The 18,251-nt window shown below is 40.4% G+C and overlaps 1 protein-coding gene across 1 annotated transcript; it reads right to left on the bottom strand.

Moving 5' to 3' along the window:
* Window positions 1–9,127: 9,127 nt before the first annotated feature.
* LOC122127083 (tax1-binding protein 3-like) lies at window positions 9,128–17,094 on the bottom strand. The gene is made up of 4 exons (XM_042701596.1): window positions 16,916–17,094; window positions 15,697–15,769; window positions 12,215–12,299; window positions 9,128–9,715 (listed from the first exon to the last, which is right to left on the bottom strand). The coding sequence occupies exons 1-4, from the start codon at window positions 17,092–17,094 to the stop codon at window positions 9,318–9,320; spliced, it is 735 nt and encodes a 244-aa protein (XP_042557530.1). The 3' UTR covers window positions 9,128–9,317.
* Between the last annotated feature and the right edge of the window lie 1,157 nt (window positions 17,095–18,251).

The following is an 18,251-nucleotide window of genomic DNA, read 5'->3' as shown; positions in this document are numbered from 1 at the left end:
AGGAAAAATTCTCTGGCAGAGATTAGCTGTGTGATTTATGGACCACCTAAACCTAGAAAAATCTGTGGAGAACCCTAGGTGCGGTAGTGTGGTGTACGCCCTTGACACACACAGAACACCAATAAGGCTCTTGAGACTATTGTATTCTGAAGGAGCCAGAGAGAGGAGGAAAAGAAGGGAAGCTGACTGGACATCCACATGGAAGACTGAAAGTTACCCTGTACAAAATTCAAGGGGCTGGGAAGTTGGCTCAGTGGTAGAGTGCTTGCCTCGAATGCATGAGGCCCTGGGTTCGATTCTTCAGCACCACACAAGCAGAAAAAAGCTGGAAGTGGTGCTGTGGCTCAAGTGGTAGAGCGCTAACCTTGAGCTGAAGTGCTGAGGGACAGCACCCAGGCCCTGAGTTCAGATCCTACGACCGGACCCCCTCCAAAAAAAAATCAATTCAAGGGACTGGGAAGGTGGTTCATTGGTAGAGCGCTTGCCTTGCATGCATGAGGCCCTGGATTCGATTCATTAGCACCACATAAGCAGAAAGAAGTGGTGCTGTGGCTCAAGTGGTAGAGTGCTAGCCTTGAGCTGAAGAGCTGAGGGACAGCACCCAGGCCCAGAGTTCAGGCCCCACGACCGGCACAAAAAAATAATATAAGGCCAGAAACTTTGAAACCATTGTGGGAAAACAGTTGAAATGGAAAAGGACTCAAACAGCTTAGGAAATAAGAACAAGAACTGAAAGACGGGATTACATACAATTCAAATGCTTCTGCCCAACAAAGGAAACAATTACCAGATTGAAGGGATAGCGTACAGAAAAGCAGAAAAATCTTTACCAGGTATTCACCAGACTTTATATATCCAGAATATATTTTTTAAAAACTCAAAAAATGGACAAAAAACCCACCATCATCCATTTATTAAATGGAAAAAAGTGAATAGTTTTCAAAGCAAGTGAAAATGACCAATAAGTGCATGAAGAAATATTCAGCATCTTTAGCTGTAAAGGAAAGGAAAATAAAAGCAACACGTATTTCATCTCAATTCAGAATGGCTATTATCAAGGAAATAAAAAAGAAAAGAAAAGACAAATGTTGGCAAAGATTAGGGGGAGAAAGAGATTTTGGCACACTGTTGTTATGGCCTTCTATTTATACCTCCCAAGGATCGGTGATTCTAGACATTCTCATTCTGCATTCTCATTCATCTTTATGTCAGTAGTTTTTCTGGCTCATTTGGAATTCACTAGGCAACTGTCTGTGAAACTCAGAACTGAATATTTAAGTTGAGAAGGGTTAAAATAAAACAACCGAGAGCTAGTCATTTATTATTTGGTCTTAACCAACATGCTCTGTTTTTATATTTTTTTAAATACCATAACAGCTCTGACTTAAATTGTCATTGCTAGGTGATCAATTGCAAGCATGTAAAATAAACTGAAAACCATTGCAGGGCTCTTTTGGTGTGGGGTAAAACATCGTTTATGCATTGAATATATGTATATATATATGATTGTTAATTATGTCAATTCATGCATAATGGATTATGTTTTTAATGAACTGTCAAAACTACATGAATGTCCAGTTATTGTAAGGATCATGCAGATGTTTTAGGATGGAGACATTGTTTTATTCAGAAGCTATGGAAATTTTCTGCATGGTGTTATAAAATGTGGAAAAACAGTAGTTCTAGTGGCTTGTACCTGAGATCCAGGAGCACACAATTTTCTGCCTGGGCAGAAAAGTCTCTAAGATTCCATTTCCAAATTCAGTAGCAAAAATCCAGGCTGGAGGCATAGCTCAAGTGCTCACCAGCAAAGCAAGCTTAAGGCTCTGAGTTGCCCTCCTAACCCCTCCAATTTTATACTTATATTATTTGGCCTGTGCATTTAAGGCTCTTCAAATACTTTGACCTGATTTGCTTTACTGATTTTACATGATATTTCAGAGAAATCGCTCTTTTTATTTTATTTCTAATTTTTCTTTCTTTAAAAAATGTTATTATAAAGGTGGTGTTCAGAGGGGTTAAAGTTACATGAGTCAGGTAACAAATTTGTTTCTTTTTGAACAATATCACTCCTTCTCTTGCTCTCTCCTAGTTTTTCCCTCTTATCGCCACCCACAAGTTGCACAGTTCATTTTCAACATAGTGTTTAGTGAGTACCACTGCTGCATTTGTTTACCCTTTGGCCCTCTATTTCTTGTATCCTCCTTACCCTCCCAAAGACAGATAAAGTAACAAACAAGACAAAAAAAATCCTAAAATAACAATAAAGAAAAAGTCTCTTGTTTCCATTTCCTGGATCAATGTCTTCCAATTCTAACTCTTTACATAAAACCATTGGTCAGTGAACAAGATTTCAGAGTGGAGTTTTTGTCAATTTGACTTCACATAAAGATAACTTCATAGATTCTCTAATTGTATATTTGCTAAGTCAGTTATATTTTGTTTTTAATAAATCCTCAATAAAATGATTTCCATATACAGGAGAAACATCTCCTTGGAATCCTATACATTTTGAGATATGTGTATATACCATTTCCATTGTGAGTCAGCATTGTTATTCTTTCTTAGTTGTTACATTCTCTAATTTTTATTTCTTTACCCAGTGCACTTACAGATTACCTAATTCCACTATTCTGTGCATGTTCCTTGCTGTACTTAGCTGAGCCCTGTCCTCTCTGAACTACTAGAGATTTCAGAGCAGAACTACTACTCAATTCTAAGCACGTGGTGGCGTTAAGAGGCAGGATGTAATGGAGTCCTCAACCCCATCACCACAACATCATTTCACTCTGAAAAGGACACTGAACTAGACAACCTTGACATGGGTTGCAACATACCAATTGCAGGTCACATCTGGATTTCATTAGGTTAACTATTACCCAACAATCAAAATTTTATCTCCGTCTTTTAAGACTCATATTCCTCCTCCAGGAAGGAAGGAGGAATTAAAAGAAAAACAACTCTGAATGACCTCACTGGAGTTAACTGTCATGCAGAGTTGTTATCCTTTAATAAACTCCAACTTTGAATCCCCATGGGGAGCACAAAGGAAGAAGTACAGACAGAGCAACTGGAGAGACGTGTGCTTGCTCTGCATGCTCACTCTTCTTTAGGCTGAGGAGCAGACATTCCATCAGTCAGTACCGACAGAGGACTTGTGCCAGGCATGAGTCTAGGTCCAGGTAGTGGCAGTGATGAGAAGAGATGATCTCTGTCTGTGCTGACAGGCAGCATGGGACAGTGGTTGTGGCATTTTTTCCCCTAACTATGTGCTCTTCAACTTAACATCTAGTGGCCTTTTGCCTTGGTTTCTTATCTATAGATGAGACTCCAAGGGCTGATCTATGTTTGGATCTGGGAATATTCCTTAAAAGCTGTGTGCTAAAGGTTTGGTCTCCATCTTGGTACTGTTGGGAGATTGTGGTGGTATTAAGGGGCAGGGTCTAATGGGAGGTCTTACATCACTGGAGGGGCTGGATCTGAACTGTGGGACACCACCCAGTCTTGGACCCTCTTTTACATTCTTAGCCATGAGGTGAACAATTTGTTGAGTCTTGTACTTCTTTTTAGGATGTGCTGAGACCTAGACTCAAAGAAATCTGTGAGTACTTTTTTCCTCTGCTTCCCTCCCCACCCCCCAGTGGAAACTATATGTTGCTTTTTATTAAAATATAACTTTAAGAAATTCATAGACCTTAAATGTCCACTTTGATGAGTTATGAAGAATGCATTCGCGTGTGCAACTCAATACATTATAATTCACAACATTTCTGCTCCCAGAAAGCTGCCTAGAGCCCCCTTCCAACTCCCACCAGCAACCCAAGAAAGCAAATGTGGTTCAGGTGGCTTCACAGTCATAAAGCTTCTTTCTCTCAGCATGATGTCTTCAGGGTTCAGCCATATAGTTTTTTGTTATTGTTGTTGTTTCAAATTTTTTATTGTGATTAAGTGGTTACATAATTTCCCGTTTCACAGTATTGTGGGATCGTGTTGCTCAGTTAAAGTCACAAACACATTCTAACTTTCCTGGAGCAAATTGTCTATCACGGGGGGGTCTATAACAGTTATGAGTTCTATGAGCTTTGCGATACAGTTATTTCTTCCACATTGGGTGATATGTACATTTCTTTTGTTTTGCATAGCATCAGCTGTTCCCTCTTTCCCACTTGTTACCTCCCTCCCATCGCTGCCATTGAGTTGCTTAGTTCATTTTGGTCAATGTTCAGTGCAGCTGATGCGTCCCGCTGTTGTATGTTTTTCCCTGATTCCCTCTAGTTCTGTGTCGTCCTCCTGGTTTCCCTCCGGTGTGCACCTATATACCATACATGTGATCAGCAGCATGAGGTTATTTAATAGTGATTTGACCAGATGAGTGGAAGTCTTTTGTTTCCTAAATCCTGTTAATTTTGTTGTATCACCTAACATTTTGGATTTAACATCCACTTATCAGGGAGACCATGTACCTTTTGTCTCTTTGCTCTTGGCTTACTTCACTCAACATGATTTCTTCTAGCTCCATCCATTTCCCTGCAAATTCCATTATTTTGTCATTTCCAATGTCTGCATAATATTCCATTGTGTATAGATACCACAATTTTTGGATCCATTCATCTGTGGTGGGACATCTGGGTTGTTTCCATATCCTGGCTATTGTGAACAGTGCTGCCATAAACATGGAGGTGCATGTGTCCTTGTATACTGGTTTCTGTTGTTCAGGATAGATGCCTAGAAGTGGTATGACTGGGTCATAAGGAAAGTCAATATTTAGCTTTCTGAGGCCCTCCAGACGGCTTTCCAAAGTGGTTGTATAAGTGTACATTCCCACCAGCAGTGTAATAGGGTTCTTCTTTCTCTGCATCCCCTCCAGCATTTGTCTTTGGCTGACTTGAGGATGTGGGACATTCTGACTGGGGTAAGGTGGTATCTCAGGGTTGTCTTTATTTGCATTTCCTTCACAACCAGGGATGGTGAACATTTCCTCATGTGTTGCTTTGCCATTTTTATCTCTTCATCTGAGAAGTTTCTTTTTAGTTCCCTTGCCCATTTAGTAATTGTTTTGTTAGATTTGGGAGAGTTAGTTTCTTGAGTTCCCTGTATATACTGGATATTAACCCCTTGTCTGATATATTGCTGGTCAATATTTTCCCCAATTAGTTGGTTGTCTTTCTAGCTTGGTTGCTATAGCTTTAGCTGTGCAGAAGCTTTTTATTTTAAGGTAGTCCCATTTGTTGAGTCTCTCTCCAATTTGTTGTGACCCTGGGACTCTGTTCAGGAAGTTCCTTCCTGTGCCTATAAGTTAAAGTGTCTCTCCTACTCTGTCCTGCAGTAGTTTCAGAGATTCAGGTTTAATGTTAAGGTCTTTAATCCATTTTGAGTTGATGTTGGTGCATGGTGATAGGCTGGGGTCCACTTTTAGTCTTCTGCATGTGGCCTCCCAGTTTTCCCAGCACCGGTGGTTGAAGAGGCTGTGTTTCTTCCATTGTATGTCTTTGGCTCCTTGGTCAAATATCAGCTGACTGTAGACATGTGGATTTATTTCTGGATCTTCTATTCTATTCCATTGGTCTTTGGGTCTGTTTTTGTGCCAGTACCATGCTGTCTTTGTTATTATGGCTCTATAGTAGAGTTTGAAGTTTGGCATCGAGATCCCTCCCATGTTGTCTTTATTCCCTAGAATTGTTTTGGCTATTCTAGGTCTTTTGTTGTTCCATATGAATTTTTGGACTGTTTTCTGTATTTCAGAGATGTATTTTCAGAGATGATTTTAATAGGAATTGCACTGAATTTATATATTAATTTTGGCAGTATTGCCATTTTCACTATATTAAGTCTGCCTATCCAAGAGCATGGGAGGTCTTTCCATTTCCTAGTGTCTTCTGTAATTTCTTTCTTTAACTTTTTATAGTTTTCATTAAATAAGTTCTTTTACATCTTTGGTTAGGTTACTTCCTAAATATTTTATTTTTTGGGAGGTTATTGTGAATGGGGTTGCTTCCTTTATTTCTCTCTCTGCTTGTACATTGTCAGTGTACAGGAAGGCTACTGATTTTTGTGGGTTGATTTTTGTATCCTCTACTTTGAGAGGTTTATAAGGTCTAAGAGTTTGGGGATGAGGTTTTGGGATCGTGAAGGTATAGTATCATGTCATCTGCAAAAAGGGATAGTTTAACTTCTTCTTTCCCTATGCAGATCCCTTTAATGTCTTTTTCTTGCCTTATTGCCCTGGCTAAGGGTTCCAGGACTATAATGAAGAGTAGTGGAGACAGTGGGCATCCTTACCTTGTTCCTGATTTTAGGAGAATTGGTTGTAGCTTTTCCCCATTAAGTATAATATTGGCTATTGGTCTGTCATAAATGGCTTTTATTGTTTTTAGAAATGTTCCTTCTATTCCTATTTTCTCCAGAGCTTTTAGCATGAATGAATGTTGAATTTTATCAAAGGCCTTTTCTGCATCTGTGGCGATAATCATGTGATTCTTGACCTTGGCTCTGTTGATATGCTGGATTACATTTATTGACTTACATATGTTAAACCATCCCTGCAGCTCTGGGATGAATCCTACCTGGTCATAATGTATGATTTTTTTATGTGTTTCTGGATTCTGTTAGCTGGAATTTTGTTAAGGATCTTTGCTTCTGTGTTCATCAAGGAAATTGGTCTGTAATTCTCTTTTTTGGTTGGGTCTTTGCCTGGTTTGGGGATGAGTGTGATATTGGCATCGTAGAATGAGTTTGGGATAGCTCCCTCCTTCTCTGTTTCTCTAAGATCAGCCATATAGCTTTATGTGTATGAATCACTGGTCTATTTCTTTTTTATTGCTGAGCAAGGAATTATTCATCTATTCCAAAGAAGATTTTGTGTGTGTGTACACATATGTTATAATTCTCTTGGATAAAATCCTAGGGGTGGAATTACTGGGTCACAAGAAGTTTAACTATAAGAAACTGCCAAACAATTTATTACAATACAATTTAATACAATACCACTCCCATACCAACTAGCAGTGGTGTGCAGTTCAGATGCTCCACACCCTTGTCAACCTCACTGAACATGGCTGGTCTTATAGTATTGTGTGGCAAGTCCTGAGTACAGAAAGTTGTTTCATTGTATTTGCATTTCTTCCAGAATAAATGAGAGTGACCACTTTTCCCTGGATCTTTTAGCCAATCACATATATCTTCTTTGGCGAAGTTCTTATTAAGCCCATTGCCTAACTTTATTTCCCCCCCTTTCTTATTGTAAAGGTGATGTACAGAGGGGTTAGGGTTAAAGTAAGGTAATAAGTACATTTCTTTTTGAACAGTGTTACCCCCTCTCTCATTTTTTCCCACTCTCCTCCTTCCCTCTCCTCCTCCCCAAGTTGTAAAATTCATTCCCAACATAGTGTCTAGTGAGTATTACTGTCGTATTGATTCATCCTTTGTCCCTTCATTTCTGTGACTCCCCTACTATGCTTCCCTGAATCAGATAAGCTTATATACAAGACAAAGGGCACAGAAATAAAAAACAATGACAACAGGGAGTAAACCAAAGAATAAAAGAAAGAAAAAGAGAAATGACTGCAAACAGTACACTAAAAACAACCCTCTTGTTTCCATTCTTGGAGTTCATTTCTTATAAGCATCATTTTATATGGTCATATGCACATAGTTATTGAGCTATCGTGATCCTCTGCCTAGAATAATCTACAGATATTCTAGTTGTTACAAATAGGGAGATCATGAACCCTATGTTTCTTTGGTATTGCTTACTTTGCTTAATATATTTTTTTCAGGTTTTTCCATTTCCTTATGAATTACCTAACTTTAAATTGTACTGATTGTAAAATGCAAAATCAGAGACAGAACAAAATCATTGATTATTAAAAATGGGACAAAGAATTGAAGGCAGAACCTCTTTGTAGAGAGAAACTGTAAGTTAAACAAGTTAAACATCAACTTACTGAAATATAGTAAATAACAGCAGAATTCAGGAAAAACTTGGAAACATGGAAGATGATTTGGCCTTAGACTTGGTAAATAAGAAGCTTAGGATGTGGTAAATGTGTTTTAGTAAACAAGAAGTTTAGGATGTGTGAAATACGTTTGAAATGTATTTTTTTCTGTAAATAGGAAGCTTGGGATGTGTTTTGTTAAATAACAGTTAAACCCCTAACAAAGGAAAAATCTGGAATGTGGTCTTTGCTTCTGACTTATTGCTTTGTTTACAAGAAATTTCCATTTGTGATTATTGACTGTTTCTGTCATGTACATTGCCACCTACGTGTGGCTCTGTCACACATACTGCCATCTGTGTGTGGCCTCTTTCCTTTATAAGCCATGCTGTGAGAAAGCTTGACCACTATGCTTCACTACCTGATGATTGGGATCTGTTGTTGTGCTGCTAATAAAGACTCCTTGCCCTTTTTATCTGAGTCAGTGGATATATTTGCTGGAAATATAATTGTAGGAGCCGGGATTCTACACTACTAATATAGTTACATTTTCAAATTACAGGTCTTTAAGCATCTAAATTATGATTTTTGACTCTCAACCTAATATTTCTATTTCATTTTTTAAAAAATTTCATCCTTTATTGAGCACAAGATGTCAAGTGTGGGACAGCATCATATTGCCCCATTTCCACATCAACCAAGTGAAGGCTTGTTCCTGTGTGCTAAGAGGAGTTGCTCCCAGATGTGAATTATTAAGCTACATTCAAAAGTGAAACTGGCATTTTCCAAATGGTAAGATAAAAACACTTTGTATTTAAAAAATGCAAAAGTTAAACCCACAGGTGAAGAGAAACGTGGCAATCCTGTGGCAGTCCTGTGAGCAGACCCCACCCCAGGCCAGCACCTACAGGAGAGGAGGTTAAGTAGCTCTGGTTCTGTGTGAGTTTAGACCCTAGCTGGGCATGTGGGGAGCAGTGTGGTGCCCAGGAAACATGCAGCACAGACATTGTGGTAGTAACAAGGCAGGGCCAAGTTCTGTACCCAGAACAAACAGAAAAGTGGCCACACCTGGCATTTCCTAGCTTTGGCAACTGTCAGGTGTTCCTGTTCACCTGGGCACTGCTGTGGGCAGGCAGCAGGGCTGAGGACTGAATCTAGTCACTGCAGACCCACAACTACTCAACTTCAGGCCCTGGTTTCCAATCCTCAGTTTCCAAGGGATACTGCTGCTACCAGGCCTCAGACTTGGGGTAAGAGGGGAAGGGAGGCTGGCTCAGCCTGGGATCAGCTGTCACCCTTCTGAGCTGAGGCCCAGCATACAGAAGCCAGGAAGTAGGCAGAGCATGGTAGTGGTCACTGTACAAATAGGCAGACAGGTATGAGTCAGGGCAAGCTGCTAGGACACATGGACTGCTGCACGGCCTTCTGCAACGACTGCCTTGTCACCAGCAGACACACCACTTCTTCTGAGCGCTTGGTGAGCCGCTTCTGGGCCTGGTCATGTGTCACCATGGTCATGTCCCAGCCATTTCCCTGGATGATCTTGTCTCCAATCTGTAACCCAGCAATTTCCCCAGGACCTCCCTCAGATACACGTGTGACATAAATGCCCTTGTCTGTCTTATCTTCTGAGGAGGGATTCTGGGAGGGATCCTGGTTAATCCCACCTCTGATGCTGAAGCCAAGGATTAAGTTCTCACCTTGGCATAGCTTGTGAATTTCAACTCGTTGCACCATGGCGGTGACCGGCTGGCCGTGGATGTAGTGTAGTAGGAAGACTCCTACTCAGGCAGGCAAGCCCACCTAGTCGTCCGGAGTGACAGAGCCCACGGCAACAAAGTTGATATTAAAGAAGCAACTTTATTGAGAAGGTTCCTACACTGACCGGCCAGGGCCGCAGCACAGGCTCGGGAGCTGATACTGCGACCCCCAAGCAGCCCACATGCTTAGGTTTTTATTGGCAAAAATCACAAGGTGAAGCCTGGTCACGTAGGCGACCAATGAGATTGTCACACACCCAAAAGATTGCACAGTCATACCAGACCACACCCAGGTGGCCAGCGAGGTTACACTTTGTCACATAATGGCTGTTTAAACCAGCCTATCATTTTGGGTTTAAATGACTCACAAATTCAGTGGTAAAGTGGTCTTAAGGTAAACATACACAAAGGAGTTTAGTGGAGTTTAACATATACATGTGAAAAGGCGGAGTTTATAGTAAACTCAGGATGTGGCCAGCAGGCCAGCATGAGCTGGATTACCGGCTAACTGTTTAGTTGGTCAGTCCTTAACAGAACAATGAAGGTGGGTCAAGTCGTTAAGGACAGGGGGACCTAGAGGCATTCTTTTCATTCCAAGAACTGGGCTGGTTGGAGCCAAGGTTTTTGTTTTTTTTCTATAATCCCTAAAACAAAAACAAAACCTGTAAGGAAGCAGTCCCAGCTCCAGTCTCCTCTCAGGGCCTAGTTCAGTAGGACACCTGGACCCCAACCTGGGAACCGAATGCCACTCTGGGAAGCCCGGCCCCAGAACTCTATTTCATTTTTCTTTTGGAGATTAGAAGTGTTTAACCCCAGAGATGACCATATTTTCTATTTACCTAGTAGTCCTATCTAAATACTCTAGAACTTCCTATCATGATCATAAATATATTTCTCAATGCTTTTTTAAAGAAACTTCATCATCTGTATTTGTGTGTGTGTGTGTGTGTGTGTGTGTGTGTGTGTGTGTGTGTGTGTGTATGTGTTTCAGGTTTATTTTTGTATAGTGTGAGGTTCAGTCAAGGTTGACTTTTATCTGATGTTATCTCACTCTGTTGAAAAGAAATACAAGAGAAAAAATGTACTTTGGTTCACACTATTTTGCTTTTCTTCTTGTGATATTTAAAATTTAGTTTCTCTTGTTGGCCTTTGTATATATGAGGAGATCATTCTCTCTTAAACTTGACAGGAAATTTCTGGCTGGGGAAGGTCTTCTTAAGTTTCATTACTATTTCAGTCTCACCTGTACCTAGTATCAGGTATACAACAGGTGTTTAGTGAGTAATAGTTGACTTCTTGTGCTCCATTATGTTAGGACAGTCACTGTGCAACGGGAATCTTATCATCCAGCAGGTACAGCATTATCTCCTCTTCAAAGAGCTGTTGGTCAGCATGGGTTGACAGTGGTCAGAAGGAAAGACAGAGGCCCTTCACATGAGGTAGGAAGTGGCCAGTGCTAAGGGACAGTTGGAGCATATAGAGTCTAACACCAAAGGAGATGATGTTCCCTGTACTGTCCTGGTGCATTCCCAGCACTTCACTCAGGGCCGGACCCAGAGTTAGGGATCAGATAGTTTTGGCTAAATTTGTTGTATGGAAATTCAGTTGTGAGAAACAGAGAAGCTACATCTTGAGAGGCCGAATTGGGAGTCATTACTAGAAAGTCGGCAGCTGTAGGTGGACTCCTGTCTCAAAGACCTGCTGTAAAATGTGAAATCAGAGATGGAACAAAATTATTAATTATTACAAAATAGGACAGGACATTAAAGGGAAATTCCAGAGGTAAAGACCCAAGTAAAGAATGAAATAATAAACAAGTTAAACATCAGGTTACTGAAATGTAGCAGAACTCAGAAAAAGCCCAGAAACCCAGCAGGTTGTTTGGCCTTAGACTTGGTAATTAGGGAACTTGGGAGGTGTGAAAGGTGTCTTAGTAAATAGGAAACTTTGGCCTTAGACTTAGTAAATAGGATTTAAAAAAAAATAGGATGTTTTTTGGGAGGTGTGAAAGGTGTTATGGTAACCAGGAAGCTTGGGAGGTGTGAAAGGTGTTATAGTAAGCAGGATGTTTTGGGCTGCCTTTTGTTTTATTGGAAACTGCTATTTGTCATGTACACAGGCCACCTGGGTGTGGCATTTTCTGTACATTCCCACCAGCACATGGCCTCTTGGCTATATAAGTCACGATGTGAGGGAGTGTGATTGCTATGCTTCACTACCCGTGAGTAGGACATAGTTACTGAGGCTTATAAAGACTCCTTGCCTTTTTTTATCTGAATCAGTGGATATATTTGTAGGAGCCAGGATACTACATCTAAGAACGGAGCTTGCACAAAGCTTTTAAAGACAAAAATCACACCTAGAGAAGTATCTCAGGGGTCTGTTTCCATATTAGAGCAACACTGAGTGAGGAGCAAATCAAGCCATTTAGGGAAACGGTCAGAGGCAAATGTTCTCTGTAGCAAAGCTCTCCTGGGCCTAAGCAGCATGACAGGTGCAAGTCAATGAATGGCCTCTCACCTCTAGGCCTTTCAGAGCTGGGTGAAAAGCCCCCTACACCTGTTATCAGGACAACAGCACCAGGAGCAACAGAGATGATGGGATACTGGGATATAAGAGGAGATAGGAAATGGAGGGCACCAGGAGACCCAAAGCTCATCTCCGGCGGCTTGAGTCCTGAGATCCGTTAACAAGTTTGTTTTAAAATCATTTCAGTACAGGGGAGGTGACTACACCTGTGCAGGAAATAAGGGTATCAGTATCTTTGAAGTTACAATCACCAACATATGACATGGTTTTGTATACAAGAGATAACTGACTTCCTTATCTTAGGAAGTGGAAGGAAGGAGTAAACACTTCAACATTAGCACAGACTTTTGTCTTACCCCCAGGGTCTCAGACTTTTGGTGCCAGAGCAGCCCACACTTAGGGTAGAAACTTGAGCCTAGACTGTTTGATCTTTTCAGGGGAGTGGGGAAGGGAGGGGTGGTCCTTCTGAATGCTTTGTGGAGATGGTATTCCCACCTTTTAGCCCTTTCCAGGTCTCACAGCTGGGCTCCAGAGTTCTTGATATGGTGGAAGAGGTAAAGATGGAATATAATATTTGACTTGGATCGTGTAAAATGGGTAATGAATGATTTTAAGATATAAATGTAAGTGTGCTGTAGATAAGACTTCCCTGGTAATTAGCTATTTTAGCTAGTAACTGTAAGTGTAACTCTGTAACCCTGTAACTCTGTAACTCTGCTTCTGCTGTTTTCTGAACAATGTGAGCCCTAAGCCAGCTGAACCATCACCATCCTTCGTTCTATTCCCCTGCTTCCTGCCAGCAAAACCTTGGCGGGAAATTTAAAGTGCAAATTTCTTGTAACAATCATTGACTAAAACCAACACCCAACCTCCCCCTTTCCCCACCCTAGCCCAAAATGCTTAAAAGCTGCTGTTGGCTGGCACTTGGGGCCATTTCCTGGAATCTCGACTCCAGGTGTGGTCCTGGCATGTCAGCACTTTTGCTCAATAAAATCTTTTACATTTTCACTGTGGACTGAAGGTCTCACTGCCCCTCCCAACTACATTCTCTACATCCACCCAGCAAGGCACCAGGATGACTGTGAAAACAAAGTGACCCAGTCTTCTTATTTCAAATTGAAGGAAAGGCTTCTCTGAGAGTCAGAAGAAAAAAAAAACCCTGAAGGGAAGATATTTTATTAGGAGGTATTGAAAAAGATGAGCTGGAATGGAGAGATATAGCTAAAACCACAGCATGGAAAAAGCATCTTGAGTAAATTCTTGGTCTTGATACTCTTTCATGTTTTTTTTTTTTTCTGTTTATTACTCTTCTTCCATTCCTGAAGAAGTAATTTGAGGAACTGCAGCCACCATCACTTGGTTTTCAAGTTCCAGAAGAAGAGTTTGGAACCCTGGTACTTAGGAATTTTCAACCACTCAACAAAGCACCTGGTTCCCTGAACAGTATAACAATTTGGACAAATTCAAGAACTAGTTGGTCTTTCTATATACTCTTTGACAAGTTCACTTCTCTTGTTCCATGTCCCACCTTTTAGAAGTTTAGATGAAACAGAAGAATAAGCAGGAAACACATGGCAACGTGTTAACATTACAGAATCAGAAGACCATGACAACCACAAAATCTTCAATGCCCAAAGGTAACCTTATTAATTTTTAAGGGTCATTGGCATCACTCCCCAATAACCATTCTCTGAGCCTGGTTCTCTGTGTCTGTCTTTCTGTGAAAGTCAATGCAATTGTATGTAGCATCTATATTCAAGAATACCTTCTATATTCACATGATCCAAAGAGAAGATATGATTGGCTCGTTTTGGGTCAGAGATCACTACTGTGGTAGGCAGGGTAATATTCATTCCTAATCCATGGAACCTGTTAGTGTGTTGCTTTTATGACAAAGGAGATGTGGTTAAGCCAAAAATCTTGAGATGGGGAGACTACCTTGGGCCCAATTTAATCACTCTGGTTCATAGAATTAAAGGAACTTTCCATGCTGCGTTCAGACATGGAGGTCAGAATGCCTATAGCCCTTATTTGATGATTTTTGCATATAAGATGTATTAGTTTTTTAATTGATGATATAAAAAAGTATGCAAAGACTAGCAGGAAGCCAAGAATTGGCATCGCAAATATAATTATGCAACTAACAACAAACAGGTTTGAGATTTGACTCCAAAGCCTCCGAAGGCAAAACCAAGTCAAGAGACATGGCTGCTTGCTTTTCTCCCAGGGCCTCATGATCTACAAGGACCAGAGAAGTATTATTGTGACCTACAGAAGTCATCTTCCATTCAAATCCTTCATTTTGGGGATTAAATTAATTGGAAATGAATGAGATTAGTAATTTAAAACTTGCTAACATGGAAGATGGCATCATTTCTTATTTGTGCATGGTCTGAGAACTTTGGAGCACTTTGAAGGATAAGGTGCAGATTTTAGAATAATTCAGTGATTGTAAATAGAGCTCTGGACTGAGGTTTTAAGTTCCTGCAGCATGGTTATTCAATCAGTCTTTCATTCTGATTTGAGGATGCTAGGTCCTTGTTGACCTTGCTGTAGCCTTGGAGCTGCAACCTTGCCAGGAAGATTATGAGCAAACGAACAGAACGTTTGCTTACATTCCCCAGAGAAGGGTCAGAGGAAATCATGGAAGTTGAAATCCAAAGCCAAAGAAGATGTTCATTCCATTGTTTCCTGACAGCCAAACTATAAATCATCAAAATGTTCCACAAATATTTTGGTGATTTATTTTAAATTGTTCAGTCAATATGCTTGGCATATGCTCTAAAACTTAATTACCAAAACGATGTGGAAAAACTAAATGTTTAGAGTGCCTCCAAATATAGAAAGTAATTCAAATGCCACAGTTGGCATAATATTCAAACAAATGAAAGCTAAAAGAAATTTTGAGCTATTGTTTTCTTCTTTTCAAAAATTTTAAAATATGGGGCTGGGAAGCTGGCTCAGTGGTAGAGCGCTTGCCTTGCATGCCTGAGGCCCTGGTTCAATTCCTCGGTACCACATAAGCAGAAAAAGCCAGAAGTGGTGCTGTGGCTCAAGTGGTAGAATGCTAGCCTTTAGCTGAATAGCTGAGGAACAGTGCCCAGGCCCAGAGTTCCAGCTTCATGACCGACAAAAAAAAATTTTAAATACAATTTTTACCCATTAAAATTGTAAGGAAAACGGAGGGGGAAATAATAAGGAGTCACAGAAGGGATAAATACGATCAATGTATATTTTATACACATGTGGAAATAGCATTAAGAAACCAATTTGTACAACGAATATACTCTAAGAATGTATGTCAATGCATTGTTACTTTTGCAACCCTATAAATTCATATCTAACACTTAGGGGGTTCTGGCTTTGTTAGGTTTATGCAATCTTTGCTTTACTTAGGTGAATTTCCCAAGGTTACACATCGAATGATGGAGCCAATTCCTCAAGAAGCATAAGTCTAGAGTTTAATAACCTACCTGATAAATAATGTTATAATTTGGATCTGAAATGTGCTTATGCATTAAAGGCATTGCTTCCAGCTTGGCAAAACTGGAAGATGGCGGAAACTTTGAGAGGTGGGGCGTAAGGAGAAAACTTTAAGTCATTGAGAGTGTGCCTGTAGAGGATTATAAGACTTTATCCTTTCCTCCTTCTGCTTGTCTCTCTCTATTCCTCTTCCCTCTCCCTCCCTCGTACCTCTCTGTCTCTCTCTCTCTTCAGATTTCTCACCACAACCTTCTGCCATGATCATGGCCAATGGATCATGACGAGCCTCAATGAACCATTTCTTTTTTTTGGGGGGGGGGTCCGGTCGTGGGGCCTGAACTCGGCCTGGGCGCTGTCCCTCAGCTCTTCAGCTCAAGGCTAGTGCTCTACCACTCGAGCCACAGCACCACTTCCGGCTTTTTTCTTTTTGCTTATGTGGTGCTGAGGAATCGAACCCAGGGCCTCGTGCATGCAAGGCAAAAGCTCTACCACTGAGCCACCTTCCCAGCCCCTGAACCATTTCTTTGTATATTGCTTAGCTCAGATGTTTGCTATAGCAACAGAAAGCTGGTTTATTCAAATACTAATATTAATCATGACAACTAAGAGTCTGGTTTCTTCATCTGTGCCAGATCCTATTATAACTTTCCACTTAACAATTTACTTAAACCTCACAAAAAACTACATGATGTAGGCCCTCTCGTTATCCCCATTTTTTAGAAGTAAGTCTGTCAGTGAAAGCAGGGGTTATACCATGGGAGAGGGATATACAAAGCAACAAAGAAATAATCTTATAAATGTGTTAGAAACAATAGCATTGAATACATATCTTAGGGTTCATTTCCCTAACATCAACTTATCTGACCTTTTCTGCTTGACTCACTGTATTTGATGTTGTTATAATTTGTGGAGGGGAAGGGAAAAAAACAAATCGTTTAAATAGGGATACAGGTGGACCCATTGCAACAATGAGACATACAAGTCGTATGTCGAAAACGAACTTTACAACTTTGGTGGGGGGGGGGAGGGTTGGGTGGGGGGGACAGGGGGAGGATGGGATGGGAAGGGGAAACAAAGTAGGAGGCTACAATGCTTGATAAGAAATGTACTCATTATCTTGCCCATGTAATTGTAACCCCTCTGTACAGTATGTTCACAATAAAAAATAAGAAAAGAAAAAAAAAGAAGTAAGTCTGTCACATCTCTTACTTTTCAAATTTTGTAACACATTTTCTACAGCATGTCATTTTCCCCCAGCTAAGGTGGTGAAGACACAGCATGTGTTCAGCTAAGAGTTGGTACAGATATTGGAATTTTAGTTTGCGTTTCTCCAGTGTGACAGCATGTGCCTTGCAGGTGGTCACCCTGTCATCCTGGAGCGTTTCCATCCTCGTCCTAGAGAACTCCTTCATTCTGTCCAGAGAAAGACCATAGCCTTTCTCTACCCCCATAGGGTCCTTTAACTTAATTGGTCAGTTTCTGTGGTACTTCAAGGGAGGTAGATTTATTCCGATCTTTTATGTGTTTATTGCAGTTCCATTCTGGAAATGATCATTTTTAACTCCCAAAAACATTTTTAAAAGATGACATCATGTTCTTATTCATGCACATAATATCATCTTTTCCCTCTGGGCATATTAATAACAGCTCCTGCAATAGTCCATTTCACGGACTATTTCTTTCAACTTCTTTTTTTTTAATTTGTTTTTTGAAATGTTTTTTAAGAATCTTGAAATGGTTATACAAGGAGTTACAATTTAACGTGTCCAGTTCTGTGTCCAGCGCATCTCGACTGGAATCACTGCTTCCGCCATTTCCCCCTCTCCCACCTGTCAGTCACATCAACTTTCTCACTTCCTTTTTCATATACATACATTAAATATGAATGTATCCACCCACTGTTCCCACCCCTTTTGAGCACCCATTTCCTGGTGTTTTATTGTGCTGAACTTTGATTTTTACTTTTCTAAGAAACTACACTATTTGAGTTCTTTTTTGTGTCTACTATATTTTGGTTAAGGTATTTGTATACAATTGCATACGACCCGACTTAGTTACTTGTAAGTTTATAAGCTAAATTTATCTTCCACAGCTTATAAAAAGGAAAATATAGTGCCTAGCAAATACAAGGCCCTGAGTTCAAACACTAGCACCATGGGGGTGAGAGAGAAAGGGAGACACACACAGTGACAGAAGAGACGAAGAGGGACAGTGGAGACAGAGACAGAGGTAGCACTTCAAGCCCTGGAATGGGTAAATCCAGGAAAGAAGATCCCCTTCCCTGGGTTTCAATGATTGATGGCTTAAAAGATAATGAAATAAAATAAACTTGCAGGAAGGCACAAGAAGTATCTTTTCTTGTGCATAAGGAAAAGGATAGGCTGTGTAAGTACAGCAAGTAAGAGGGAAAACTTAAGTAGGTTCATTTGTTTTCAGCTGCTCTTCATTAGCTCTTGCTTGGATTCTAAGCACTTAATTGAAAATCAACTTGAGAGGAATTTTGGTTTCTTTTGGAAAGCTTGTGCAAGTGATTTACTGATGGCAC

Source organism: Dipodomys spectabilis, unplaced genomic scaffold, assembly GCF_019054845.1.
Source record: "Dipodomys spectabilis isolate Male_0828 unplaced genomic scaffold, ASM1905484v1 ptg000297l, whole genome shotgun sequence".
NCBI classification, from domain to species: domain Eukaryota; kingdom Metazoa; phylum Chordata; class Mammalia; order Rodentia; family Heteromyidae; genus Dipodomys; species Dipodomys spectabilis.
Note: the sequence above shows the minus strand (reverse complement) of the source record. Positions and strands in the feature narration are given on the sequence as shown.

Bases quoted from the DNA above. Each gene is read 5' to 3' on its own strand.
- LOC122127083 (XM_042701596.1), bottom strand. From the start codon at position 17,094: ATGGAAACGCTCCAGGATGACAGGGTGACCACCTGCAAGGCACATGCT. The intron at 15,770-16,915 runs GTAAGAGATGTG...GCCATCTTCCAG, and splicing joins TGTGTTACAAAATTTGAAAA to TTTTGCCAAGCTGGAAGCAA. The intron at 9,716-12,214 runs GTGAGAGGCCAT...CTGCCTGAGTAG, and splicing joins CAGCTCTGAAAGGCCTAGAG to GAGTCTTCCTACTACACTAC.